This window comes from Zerene cesonia, chromosome 17 (assembly GCF_012273895.1).
Source record: "Zerene cesonia ecotype Mississippi chromosome 17, Zerene_cesonia_1.1, whole genome shotgun sequence".
Classification (NCBI taxonomy): Eukaryota; Metazoa; Arthropoda; class Insecta; order Lepidoptera; family Pieridae; genus Zerene; species Zerene cesonia.
Genome location: NC_052118.1, coordinates 2,076,147 through 2,090,600, shown reverse-complemented (window position 1 = coordinate 2,090,600; position 14,454 = coordinate 2,076,147). Strand labels below are relative to the sequence as shown.

General features: G+C 32.2%; 1 protein-coding gene across 2 annotated transcripts in view; it reads left to right on the top strand.

The window, feature by feature from the left end:
- LOC119833426 (nephrin-like) overlaps positions 1–14,454 on the top strand; it is a 151,138-nt gene that overhangs the window by 113,859 nt on the left and 22,825 nt on the right. For both annotated transcript variants that reach the window (XM_038357422.1, XM_038357421.1), the window contains exons 5-6: positions 8,851–8,961; positions 11,109–11,315. In XM_038357422.1, coding sequence (XP_038213350.1) covers positions 8,851–8,961; positions 11,109–11,315 — 318 coding nt within the window. The remainder of the gene's footprint in view (positions 1–8,850; positions 8,962–11,108; positions 11,316–14,454) is intronic.

Below are 14,454 nucleotides of genomic sequence, written 5' to 3'. Positions count from 1 at the left end.
TAGGAAATTGGGACGTGATGTTATTTTATGGTAATAATAAAAACGCACTTTGTGTTTCGTTGTGACGATGTCTATTCCCGATGTGGCGCGTTTCCAATTTCCTATGAAAATAGGTTAATCTCGAATAGGATATAAGCTTGTTTTAGTAGAAAATGTAAAGGAAACGTGATGTAGTTAATATCAACCAAGCTTTCTCTTCCATTTCTTTTATTATTGATTGACACAGGCTTGAAAGCACCGCATTTAACGTCTTTGCATGACAAAATAAATATTTCTCATATAAATATATAATTGGCTTCGCCCGTGATACGTATAAGGCTTTTAGTTCACTCAAGGATCAGGCATATACAATGGTGAACAAACTTTCTCTTAAGCATTTAGTTTAATTGCGTTCATAATACGCAAAAGAGGAGTGTGAAATAGAATATTTTTTATTAATATTCTTAGTGATTCAAGGGTAAATATTTTAGTTCTTCACGTTTCTCTAGAAAACTGAATTATATACTATCTACTATGACATAATTTCCATTTTAATATATTATAACATATTGATTTAATAATACTCAAGTAAACTTTCTTCACTGTCGCTATAACTAGTCTGTTTTTCCCACTACAGAGTACGGCATCATATCAGATGGAATCTTTCAAGCAACCGTTATCAAAGTAACATAAAGTAATACAAAATTGTAATGGCTATGTTACATGTACTGACCGAATCACAAAAATTACCCGGCAAATGATGTAATGTTTAATGAGTGCAATTATATAACATGCTTAATGTTTTATTTTCATTGCTATTAATTAATGAAATTACTATGCGGTTACATTTCAGTATGACGCTATGTTATTAACATACCAAGCAAGTGTAGCAGCGAATAAAAATCTATGCAATTGGCTTGATGTCTGTTGGACAGTATATTATAAGAATAACTAAGAAACCTTTCATTCAACTTATTAATGCTTTCTATAGAAGCTAAGACACTGATTAACTATATTTATTTGCTAGTTCGAAGTTTTGTAAGCCACTATGTTTTGTTTTTTGTTTCTACGCAAAGGCCAATGGTTGACAAAACCTCTTTAAATAAATATAGATAAAAAAGGTTATAAAGATTGTATATTTAAAACGTATACGTAATGAAATAGTTAAATGTTTTGATTGATATACGTATTAAGAAAATATAGATAATTATTTTAAGAACATAGCAGGAAATGCATAAATGCCACCTGATGTTGAATTCCCATAAAGAGTTGCAACATTGGTGCCGTGACTGGTGCTTTATCCAATAAAGTCTCAAAGTGCCCTTTTTGTATTCCTTTCATACATTCTTTAAACTAATACTCTCCATCTTAATCAGATCTCCATTTCAATCACAAAAAAGCCTCCCGAAAACTAATTTCCACACGCGGCCGTAAATTAACTTCGGCGCTGTAACGGCTTAGCCCAGCGTCGTGCAGCTTAACAAAATTACAGTTTACCGCAGGCTGCAACGCATGGTCAAGGATATATTGCAAAAGAATGATATACTAAGCAATAATAAAGCACGAATTGGCGGCCGGCCAGCGGTAGAAGGCACATCCCGGCCGTTTCGCTCACGTGCCGTTCGATATACGCTATAGTTTTTATTAAGTCGCTTATTTACGCATCTTCCATATATTTATTTAAGGTTAATTTATTACTGCTAATATCGACGATACGTGATGGATAAATGTATTTATGTTAAAACTAAAATTTATTAAATTATTTCATTTTGGTCCTTATTGGCTTTCTGTTTGACTGGGAAACGTCCAAAAGTCGATAATGCCACAGCTCACGCTCGCTTCGCTCGCTCGGCTTTTGTGGTGTTTTAAACTCAACCTTACGTAACTAATCAACCAACACGCTCGTGGCTGCCCCCCCTCGTCATCCTATTTTTATAATAAAACTCATATAATATAATTAAAATCATCATTATCATCATCATCAGCACATATATGTTCTCACTGCTGGGACAGTCAGGCCTCCTATGAGGCTTCAGGCCATAATCCACCACGCTGGCCAAGTGCGGGTTGGCAGATGTCACATGTCGTCGAACTTTTGATTCTCAGACATGCCGATTTCTTCACGATGTTTTAAGCAGAGGTGATGTTATCTACATGCGCAGATAAATTGAAAAATCAATTTATTTCCTGCACGCTCGCCTGGTCTCGAACCCTGACTTATCGATTTTGAAGTCCGAGGTTCTCACCACTGAGCCACCACTGCTTCTTTATAAATAAAATCATAAATTAAAAACATATATATACATACGATAATTCAAATACACTAGAATAATTGTTTCATACATAATTTTCCAGAAATAAATTAATAATAAAAAAGAACAGTTATCAATTTCAAGATATCGAATCCATTAATAATAAAATTAGTGCGTGAGGTTCATATCAGAGGTTGCGTGTGAACGTTTAATGGAGAGTGCTGGAGATCAATCCCCTAAGACCAATTAAACCAATTATTACATAGAATTCTAGTAGAGCTAAGGGCTAAGCACTTACTTCCGATGTTGCGTCTGTGAGCTAGAATTTTCAATAAATGGGAAGTTTGAAATTTATTTATCTATTTTGAAGTTATATTGCATATTAGCCATTCGCACGTAGTTTTGATCGTATAGTCGAGGAAAAAGATAGACACAAAGAATCTTTGTGCCAAATTTCATCTACATCGGTATTGTGGTTTAATCGTAAAATAGAGACAGACAGACAGAGGTACTTTCACAATTATAACATTAGTATTTCATTATATTATATAAATGTAAAGTAAAATTCAAAAGTACATATTCTATGGACGTCTAAACGACCACAAGATAATATGTTTATTTATCTTTCAAGTAAATCCCATAAAACAATACTCGTATAGAACCAAATCTCGCAACACAGTTCTTTTACTGAAAAATGTTGCAAGAACCATGTAATATCAAATCTTCAACTACTTAAGGGACCTTCTGTCTTAAGGTTTTACCTAATTAGCTAACCTAAGATCCTACCTATACAGAGCATATCTAATAAATTAGCTCCACGGCCTTTACAAACAAAAAGCATTGACCAAGAACTCATAATCAATTAATATATCAAAGACTACTTCAATATCTATGATTAAAAACGAATAACCTACATATAATTTCTTTCGATCATTCATCAAATTATTATCATTTATAATGATGGCTTTAACATAATAATGACTTCAAAATACAATGTGAATAATAAATTGTATAATTGGCTTTTCAATTATTTAGCATATTTTAATGATCTCATTCATTCTAAATTGCATTTTACTCATTTCGAATAATGTCATGTGATATCCTACATTTATCTCACTTTTATTGCCTCTTTCCACCATCTTATAACCTTTTAGTTCATCATTTAATTTTAGCTTACATTTTTAAGATCCCTTCAAATGTCATGTTGTTAAAATAAAACAACAACTGTAATACACAAATTGAGATATTCAACATAGTATCTTCGGTTTAGTTTATTTTATTTATTATAACAAAGTGTCCCGTAGAGTATTATATTAAATTTATGAAGCCACGTGTGCCACGCCTTCAAATTTATAATACTTGTGATAAACTATCGGATATATTTGAGTAATAAATCAATGTGGAGGTTTAGAGATATCTTCGACGTTTACGGAGTATCAAGCGAATTTATCAAGTTTAAATTTGTTTTTTTTATATTACCAACTATGAAAGAGATGATTTAATTCACGTTAACCTAGATATTAATCGTTGAATACATTATTGCAAACAATTCAAGAACTTACTAGCCTAATATTTTTGATATCTGCATAAATAATTATTTGAAATCTCTTAATTACGCATTTCACATTCTCTTAACAACGCAGAACTTGCGGTTCAAATAAAGAATGTGGAGTTTGGAAAATGGGTCTGTGTTTCCTGACAAGTACAATCTGGAGGTCTTCAAGAGAAGAGTGAACAGGTACCTTCAAGGGAAGCGCGCTCCATCTTAGACCACATCTCAGCTTATCATCAGGCGAAATCGTGGTCAAGCGCTGCCCTATTATGTATAAAAAAAATATATATAAAAATCCTTACAAAAGTATTTACATAATCCAGTCAAAAGCAATTTGCATTAGGACTTTCCTAGGGTTTTATTCAAGCAATATACGGTCCCGGGAAAAAGTTAAATGTAGGGTAACTCAATTATGAGCTATCGTGTGTCCCAACTTTATCACGATGACTTTCATTTCGGTCAAGATACTTGTCAGTTCCGAAGTATGAGCATTTAGGAAAAAGGTAAGTATTTTATGAACGTACACGCAAATTTGAGATTTCCTGCAATGTAACAAGACCACTTTTTGGCCGAATATTGTAATGAAGTGAGACGTTTTATTTTAAGAGTTGACAGATAACAATGCCCACGTTCAGTTATGCGATAAAAGTTCCTTTTACATGTGGATATGCTTGTAATTTTGGCAATAAACGTTAAGCCAGTTAGAAATTTTAATTGACTTTGTTATGTTTGAATATTTATGAAGTTAACCATAAAATATTCGGTATATTCAGAAAATTTGAAACAATTTGTTTTATTTATAACGTTTTAAAATGTATATTTTTAAACAAGTGAATTTAATAGTGAGTAAACGGTCATATCAAATATTAAATTTACTTTTCTATTTAATTTGAATCTGTGTTTAGTGTTATAATATTTTCATATACCGGTGTTGAACAGTTTTAAAAATATTATGTGAAATAGAAAAAAAATGTAAAAAAAATATATGGCAATTTTATCGAGAAGTATGGATAGCTAGCAAAGAAAAATTTGGACAACGTCTGTCTGTTCGGCTATTTAAATATTATATATCTATCCGCTATCAATCTTCCATATCCTGGAAATCCCAGGATACCAGTTGTACTATCCAGGACAGCTGTGACTATGGGGACAAAACCACGGGGAAAAAGCTGGTCAATTATAAAAAAATACAGCCTTTATAAACTGGCAATAGAAAACTTGCAACGTACGTATGAAGTTTCTTATTCTCTTAATTACCAAGAAACTTTGGTTATAAATAAGTGTACCAAATAGTTATAAGTGGGCGGTTTGTGCTGGGTTGAAATATTTTGAAGTTTTCCATATAATATTAATGTGGAAAGAGAAATTGTTTTGAAGTTTGACCCACTATTTTCATATACTGTTTTGGTTAATTAGTGAATATTTTGCGAAACCCTAAAGGATTTGGGAAGTTTACAAGATTTCGCTTATTTAATATTGGCAAAAGTAGCGTTATTTTTATTTGAATTTAAGCTCCTTATGCTTTATAAAAGTTCTAATTATTTAATCTTGTGTACTGCTGAACTATAGAATAAACTTAAAACTCAAACTCAAACATTTATTCATTCAACTAGACTTCTTATAGAAGCACTTTTGAATCGTCACATTACACAGTTATAACATTTACCACCGATACTATAGTCTCAATCTTATCACTACATAGTATAAAACAAAGTCGCTTTCTCTGTCCCTATGTGCCTATGTATGCTTAAATCTTTAAAACTACGCAACGAATTTTGATGGGGTTTTTTTAATAGATAGTTTATTTAAAGAGGAAGTTTTATATGTATCACAATATCTATTAAACTACAGAATTTAACTCGTGTGAAGCCGCGGTCAAAAGCTAGTTGTTCTATATCCCTAATACGATAACTTAAAGGTAGGAAATTTTGTTAACTTATCAATGTACTTCTGTCCATAGATATTTACTTTCTTTTTTTGCATTACTTTACAATTTGTATACATTGGATACACAAAATATACTTTTATGAGGGCAATAAAAGTCACTTTCTCTATTATATTCTATACAAAAATGTTTTATTACAACACACCTAAACCCAATTGAATAAATAAATGAATTCAATCTTGGAAGCTGCCTGATCACTAATATTATATGCTAATAAAATTTATTTAAACAGCTCTACTTAAAACACCAATTATCTTCACAAATGTATCATAAAATGTAACAATAACTGCTATTAAAACCATTCCAAGTATTCAATTTCTCGCTCACATATAAAGCTAATAACGTTTAAGTATCGATTATTTACACAGTCTCGATCGAACTTCATTACTTCGAAACTGTCCCGATAGCGCTGCACTTACCCTGATGACTGCACAATACCTGGGCTCAGCTGGTCGCCTTTTTAATGACTGGTAATAACCGTGCGGCATATTAAAGGCGTTCAATACACTGTTTATTTTATAAGCTTTTAATACGTAGTGCGGCTTCTTCAGGTACATATTTAGGATCACCACCTTATGGTTATTTTCGTATTATAATGCTAGTTTTATGCAATAGGATGCGAATGCATTTGAACGATAAAGGGAGCCTTTCCCCGTTGAGAACTTTTCCCGTTGACAATTGTTTCCTCTATTCTTATAAGCTAAGCATTCGCAGAGGCACTACCACTGCAAATGTTCTTGGGCGGTGCTGATCGCTTAACATCAGGCGAACCCCAGTTCGGTTGCTTGTCCTGATAAAAAAAATATTTCTAAATATTATATTCTAGTACGCGATCGTAGTGTCTTTAGTTCTTTCTATTTTGTTCCAAATATATGACATAATCTAACTTAACAATATTGATATATAAAATATACATTTTTTATATGTTTATCGAATCAGTCAGAGCGCCCTTTTATCTCTGATGATCCTTGTTAATAAATGAATTTAATTTATAAATCTCACTCTAAACAAGTTCCAAAAATCATAGTGTAACATTATTAAACCTGTTGTATAGTAAATTAAAAAAAGCCGAACAAATTTTTATCACCTAAAACTGTGAAATCGTTTTTCGTAAAACACAAAGTTGCAATCATTTGACATGTGTGAATGATTGGTTTTATCGTACAATCTATGTGAACCCGTTCGGCTCCGGAACACAATTCAACGGATTTTTGAATAGATTATTATCTAAAGGCATTCACATACTAGGCTCACACGTTAGAATGGAAAATTTAAATGTACATAGAAACTTTTTTTTAGGGTTTCATGTTGTATTGTTATATATAACTAGCAAACCCGGCGAACTCCGTTTCGCCACCAGGTGGTTGTATGTGAAAAATGACTTTCCCGCTTTTCTGCAGAATTTTTTCCTGAATTTTCTTTGCCATAAACCTCACGGCGCCCGAGACCTTTCCAACGAATGCAAAACCGTGGAAATCGGTTCGTGCGTTCTGGAGTTATAGCGTCAGGAAGGAAAACCCGACTTATTTTTATATAGTAGATTTGTTCAATAAACGATTTTTATTTTTTTATATTTACTCCCCTACTAACATTATCAATGTGAAAGTAACTCTGTCTGTCTCTTCAAGCCTAAATCACTGACACGATTGGGATCAAATTTAGTCGAATTATTTATCTAAGTAACATTGATTTAGGGCTTTAAAATCACATATATACAAAATCATATTTCATCACACCTTTTCGTACATTTCTGCAATGAAATAATCAATAAATGATATAGTTATAAAAAGACACCAAAAATATAATATACATTCAATTAAGCTGAATTGCAAGGCGAAAGTAGATAAAGGGAGATCGAGAACTTTATATCGGAGAAAACATGGAACTCAGGCGATCTTAGCGAATTTCTAACCAGAGTCGAATTTGTATTTCTGAGGATCACAAACAATTCGATCGTTCTCGTTAACAACTTTACTTGCCCAATTACTAAAAGGGTGTTTCGCTTACAGAATATTTATGCACCTCGAATGGAAATATCTCTTGATATAAAGACCGTATACATTTCTATACATCTAACTAATCTTGACAAAAACTGTTATACAGTCTAAAAGTCTTCGCAGTTGCGCTTCGATTTTGCTATTTGTATATATTGTAAACTGTTATTTTGTCCAAACTCGTCCTTGAGAATACTCATCATATAGTATTGTCTTACGTTTGATTTTACGCGAGTATTATATATTTAGCAATTAAAAACTTTTTAACGGATTTTAAACGCGATTTATTTATTATATTATTAACCCGACGTTTCGAACACATTACCGCGAGCGTGGTTACGGGGAGACTGTGTGTTAAAAAGTTTTTAATTCTAAATACTCATCATAATCAGAGTATACTCAGCATAATAGCAAAAAAAATGCATGGTGAACGCAACCCTTTATACCAATTCATTTTCATTCGTTACAATACATGTTCGTTATTCATTCTGAGCCAATCGCGATGCCGCTTAAAAGTTTGGACAGTTCTGCTGAAAAAATAACCAACGAATTCACATTGGCGGTTTTGCTAATAATTTATATGGCTATAGTTTTGTGATGCATAAGCATGCATTGTTGATCATGGAGACGGCAAAAAACTATAAGATTATCATGTTAATTTTTTATGTAAATATTTAATTCGAAATCAAAAATTATACATTTCTCTTTAACTTTTTATTAGTATTGAAGCCATTATCCTTTCATGTAAATTACATAATTTGAAATGAACGTCAACGTTTGTTTTATTTCCTATTTTAAAACCCATTCAATCAATCAATCAGTCAAAAACTCTTTATTGTGCACCATTACAAGAAGAGTACAAACAAGAGATAATTAAAATCAGCAGTATGAAGAGCACAACAGGCGGTCTTATCGCTTGAGCAGCGATCTCTTCCAGACAACCTGGTGGACAAGGAAAACGCAGTGTATATTATTGTAAAACAGGGAGACAGAATAATAACAAAGTTAATAAAAATAAAACGTACAATGAAAAGAAAAATATACCTAAAAAATATTCGAGTCGGGTTTCCTTTGATCCTTGGATATTTTTACTCATTACTTAATAATTGATATCATGTTTTGTTTCAGAATTGCCAGAGAAGCCGAAAATTTTTGATGAGAGCGACAAGGAAATAATTGGTGTCGCCGGCCCCTACATAGAAGACACAAGTCTCAAACTTACCTGTGTTGTAAGTGGAGGTAAAACTAGAGGAAAACATTTATTTGTGGTAAAATATTATGAAAATAAACGTCATGTTCTGTAAACTTCTAATTGGTGTATGTCGTTTCTAGTACAAAGTTCTTTAATGTTCCAATTTTATTCGATATTCGATAGACAAAGATCACATACCTATTCCTTTCTGGAATATTTTATAGGAAAAAGTAACTCTGTTTGACTCTTCATTACGCCTCAAACATTATACCGATTTGGATGAAATTTGGTGAGCCAGTTTGAGACCTGAGAAAGGACGTAAAGTCGTTTTATCCAGGAAATCCAACGAACGGCAGCTATATGGAGGAAATTCCGAACTGTCTATTTTTTCCTAGACTATGCGGGCAATTCCACGGATAACTGGTAATTCAAAATAGAACTAGATATAAATATAGCACAAACATTAATATTTTAAAAAGTCAATAATTATTCATAAAAACATAATAAACCATGTTATCGTGATCGCAGTGCGTGAAATTTCCAATAAAGTCCCAATAATTTCACATAAAAACCTTTAAAAATTCAACAGAACAGAACTGTAGGCACGTTTAAATAACTCGCACTTATTTTTCGCGTTAAATTCAATTTCGATTATGAGCCCTTTATTTACGTTCATAATTCAGAACTCAATTATATGGCCTTAACCTAATTACCAAAGAACAATGAAAGTGGAGCTTTGGTCTATTATTTTTGCTATGTTAATAACCATTCCATTTCCATAACAAAATTGCCAGCAACCACGTAATTATATTTGGAGTTAGACTATTTTTTATTTATATTTATCAACGGTTTCCATGATTCGAAAAACGTTCGATTTGCAGACATTTCTGTTTGTTTTTAATAATTACTATATACTGTTTTTTAACTTATTTTATTTAAAACCAGTATTTACGCACGTTCGAAAAGTATAGGTTGCACTTGTATAAGTGAGTGTGTGTGTCTGTAAAATTAAATATAAAATGTCGGAAAACCTATCTAGCTATAGAAAGGTACATATATGTTTTAGATTGTTTATTTTTATCTCCGACTAAAATTGAAAATGTGAAAAAAATCTTAGCTCAATTTTAGCCATAATTATCTATTCTAATTCAAACAAGGCTCATCCACTCAGTTATCTGTAGATAATACAAAAGATAAAAAATATTAACGGTAATTTAATTGATGTTTTAAATGTAAAAAACAAATTAACGAAGTATATTCTATCAATACTCATACTCAAGGTAATAATTGCAATGATCTTTATATCATTTTTTTAACAAAAAAAATCTGCATTTTCTGTAATGTTCTGTATTTTACCCGCAACTCCGCTATTATATATTATTCGTGGAATAGTTTAAATACATAAATAGTAATCGTTACCATTATATTAATATTAAATAATCACGACAAAATTTGTGCGCTAATTTCATTGTGATGCAGATTAATTGTCAAAGGCCAATCACATGATATTTATTAAATTTCGCACGTCGAATAATGTCATTCAACTTGTTGTATAAAGTGAAAATATACAGGACATAACCTCATTGAGGAATCCTTTTAAAGTATCCAATGGTTCGGGAAAGTGTAGATAATTTCACTACTTTAAAAGGACTAAAAGTTGGTTTTCACTGCGGCTCCAAGCTAGGTGCAAAAACGTGTGCAGCATTTGTTATCCAATGTGGAACTTTGACAGCCCAAATACCTAGCCACTTATGTGGTATATGTGTATTTTCTGAGTGGTATATCATGTAGTAAATGTGGCTATTTTATTTTGAGCGCGACGAATACTCTTAGCAATGAGTTTAGGCTTCCAAAAAGGGTATGCAGTTAATAAAGGAATGTATAACGTATTTACATTGATTAAACTGGAAGAAAGATAATTTTCGTTGTTATATCGGACTAACATATTTCAGAAACTTTCAATGTTCTTTTAATTTTTGATAACCGAAAAGTATTCATGTCTATAAAACCTATTAAACAATTTTTTTCTTTAATTAATAATCATAAGCTGTATATCAAATATCGCAAACATAAATAGGGATGAAACTTTATCAATTTTTTAAGTCTTCATTATTAAATAAAACATTTAAGGAACAATTACTTTGTATATCTAGCATAAACTAATAGAAGTCTATATCAAACTTACCTTCCTCAGGTAAACCAATGCCCCGTCTTCGATGGTGGCGTGATGACAAGATGATATCGAAGCTAGAACCCACAGAAGACGGCTCCCGTCTCAGTACACTGGAGTTGAAAATACCCAAGTTGAAGAGAGATTATTTCGAAGCAGTTTACACTTGCACTGCTGATAACACAGCTTTGGTGCCGCCACTACGCGTTAACGTTCAAATACAGTTATATTGTAAGTACTGTACATTATTTTATATATGCTACTATGTACTGAACTTAATACTATTTCTATAATACTATAAATTGATTTATGTATCACGGATGCTCAATATTTAATGAGTTAATGCTAATTGCTATGATGTTTGGAATCCAGCTTCACTATCAAAAAAATTATTTATTAATTCTAAATTACTCTTTCATTTTTTTAACAAAAAGAGACGAACTATGAGGAGGTATCACTCCAAATTCTATAATGGAACCAAATGGCATTAGGCCCAATAAAAAAAGATATAAAATACGTAGATCGGTTGAAAACTCATGGATTTATTGAGTTACAAAACCGAAAAAAGCACGAGCTACTCATCACTCAGCCACTATTTCTTTTGCTGAATATAATTCTGCTTATATTATAAATGCGAAAGTTTGTAAGGATGCGTGTGTGATTATTGCTCTTTCACGCAAAAACTACTGAACCGATTGCAATGAAATTTGGTACGTAGACAGCTGGACACTGGAATAACATAAGGGCAACTTTTTATTCCTATATTCCTACAGGATACGGACTTACGCGGGTGAAACCGCGGGGCGCAGCAAGTTAGTAAATACATGTTGAAGTTATTCCTTCCTCCCAAAATTGCCTAAATACGTTCAAATATCAAAACAACTCAAGCATGCAATAGTTACAAAGTAGCCTGAACTAAATTAAATAGTTATTAGTGAATGTGAGTGATGTGTGAACGTCTAATTTTGAGAACAATAATTCACTAGACCCTTTATGTTATTACGAGGGTAGAGGTGAACGGTCGAGGCCTTTGACGCAACCGCACTAATATGTAGTGTATAATATGAAATTGTTCAGGAGTAGTAAATACAATTGTTATATAAACCGAGCTGATAAGAAAAGGGATTTGCCATGTTACTGTACATATCTGTGTATCAATACGTGAAGCAAAAACTGTGTCCCTTCATACGAAAATTGTGCCTACGGAGTCGTTTTATATTTGGTGGTCTTATAATTTGTATGGTGAAGGAATGCATAATGAGCATTTATTAATAAATTATAATTACACTACCTTCTATACACACTACACACACACAAACATATATTATAATAAATAAAGAGTCCTTGCTTACAATTATGGCCAAAATTCTGGAAGACCAAGTAGTAAAAAGTTTTTTACAAAGTTCTAAATTAAGTTATTACAACTTTTGCATTATACTTATTGTTAATTAAACTCCTTTGTTAAACCAAAAGTTTGAATATGTATGTTTCGAACAATTATATTTTATAGTTTAGTTAGTTCTAATTAATACACAACTTTTGACGTTCTCACAAATGTTTAAACTTACTACATTTCCTAGAATAACATCTAAATAAACTACAATTTACAATTTCTTATATTTTATTGCTATTCTAGTCTTCCTTGAGCTTTTTTTTTAACGTGCAAAGCAAACATTTCTATAGCCCATGTGTTATTCTGGTACATGAGCTACATCACTCACAAGTGTCATCAAAATCCATTCAGCAGTTTTCGCGTGCAGACCAACAAGCATACATAAATCCATCCATCCCAACAAACAGTTGCGTTTATAATATTATAAGGATTTTATACTGAAATCCTAATAATATTTATAATTCCACTATACAGGGTAATACTTAAACAGTAATTCGTATAATGGTTTATGAAGTTTACGAGTGAGGTCGGAGTACTCATGTACTCATATACTCGGCGTGAAACTGTTCTTTCAACTAGATTAGATTAGTTATTTACCTTATCTTACTTGTAGATATTTCATCCACATCAACTCCAGACCTTAATCTGGTTTTCATCCAATTACATGAAGATAAACAAATTGAGGTAGACAAGAACAGTCTTAATTAAGTTGTATAGAGATGCCGTCATAGCAGTGGTGGCTCAGTGGTGAGGACCTCGGATATAACATCGATAAGTCGAGATTGTCAAATTATGGGTTCCGACGTGTGTACTAATTATACCTGATGTCGCTGTAGAAACGTGCCTCTTGAACAGACCTTTGCCTTCTTTTTATTATTATTTGTTTTTTATTTAACACTATAATAACATCAATTTACTATTCTTTCCTTTATGAGTAGAATCTCATGATTCCAATTCTGTATTGGCTGTATCTTTAAAGCTTTTCCTTCGTTTTGGGTTCTGGCAGAATCAGAGCTAAGCCTGAACCATTTCACAGATGCACGTAAAAACTTACATAATTATAACCTTAAATTACATCATCTATGGTCATGCTATGTTTTTATTGTTTATTATGCTCTTGTCTGAGTCTAAATAAAATAAAAATTGGTTATTATTATTATGGTTGTAGTTTAGAAAAAACATTTTATTGTATTTTATTAGCTCATAGATAGATAGATAGTTACTTGAAAATTGGCCAAATGAACCGCTCCACATTATCCGAAACTTAAAAAAATACGTCGCTCCATCCGCAAGCGCTCGGCGAAGTAATTTCACGAAATTGCCATTCTTCCACTTTCACCTGCCTCATTCCCGGTTATTACAAAACGAAATCCACAAATCCCCGCGATTAACCTAGATCAAACGGCACGCCGACTCTCAAATAATCTCTGATATTATGACGACAGCTTACAGATTTCTTTTGTGCTCCGTTTCATACAGATCCGTTACTACACGTTGCCGCGTATTGTTCCAAAACACCGGTGAAAATCCAGGATATTATGTTTCATTATCATTATATGATCCGTAATTTTCTTGCAATACAAGTTTTCTATGGTTTCGTGGGCTTTTCACTTCACTTACTAATGTTAATGGATGGCGATGCCTTTGTTTTCGCTTAATGTTCAAATCGTGACATTGTTTTAATATTCTACGTAGTTGTGTTATAACTTTTTGTGTTCCATTAGACTTTAACGCTCTTCTGTAATTTAGTTAATAGCGTTATGAAAATAAATGTTAGGTTTCCATCAGCATTTTTCAGAATTATGTTAGGCACAGAACTACAACGCGATACTGAAACGTCATCGAAAATATGACTAATAGTGTTGTCGCATGTTAGACATTTTGTGACTATATATGTAGTCACACAATTTGGAATAGTTAGAGTAATAAAGACAAAGTTGGGAATTGATTGACAGCATAATATCAATCTTATTGAGA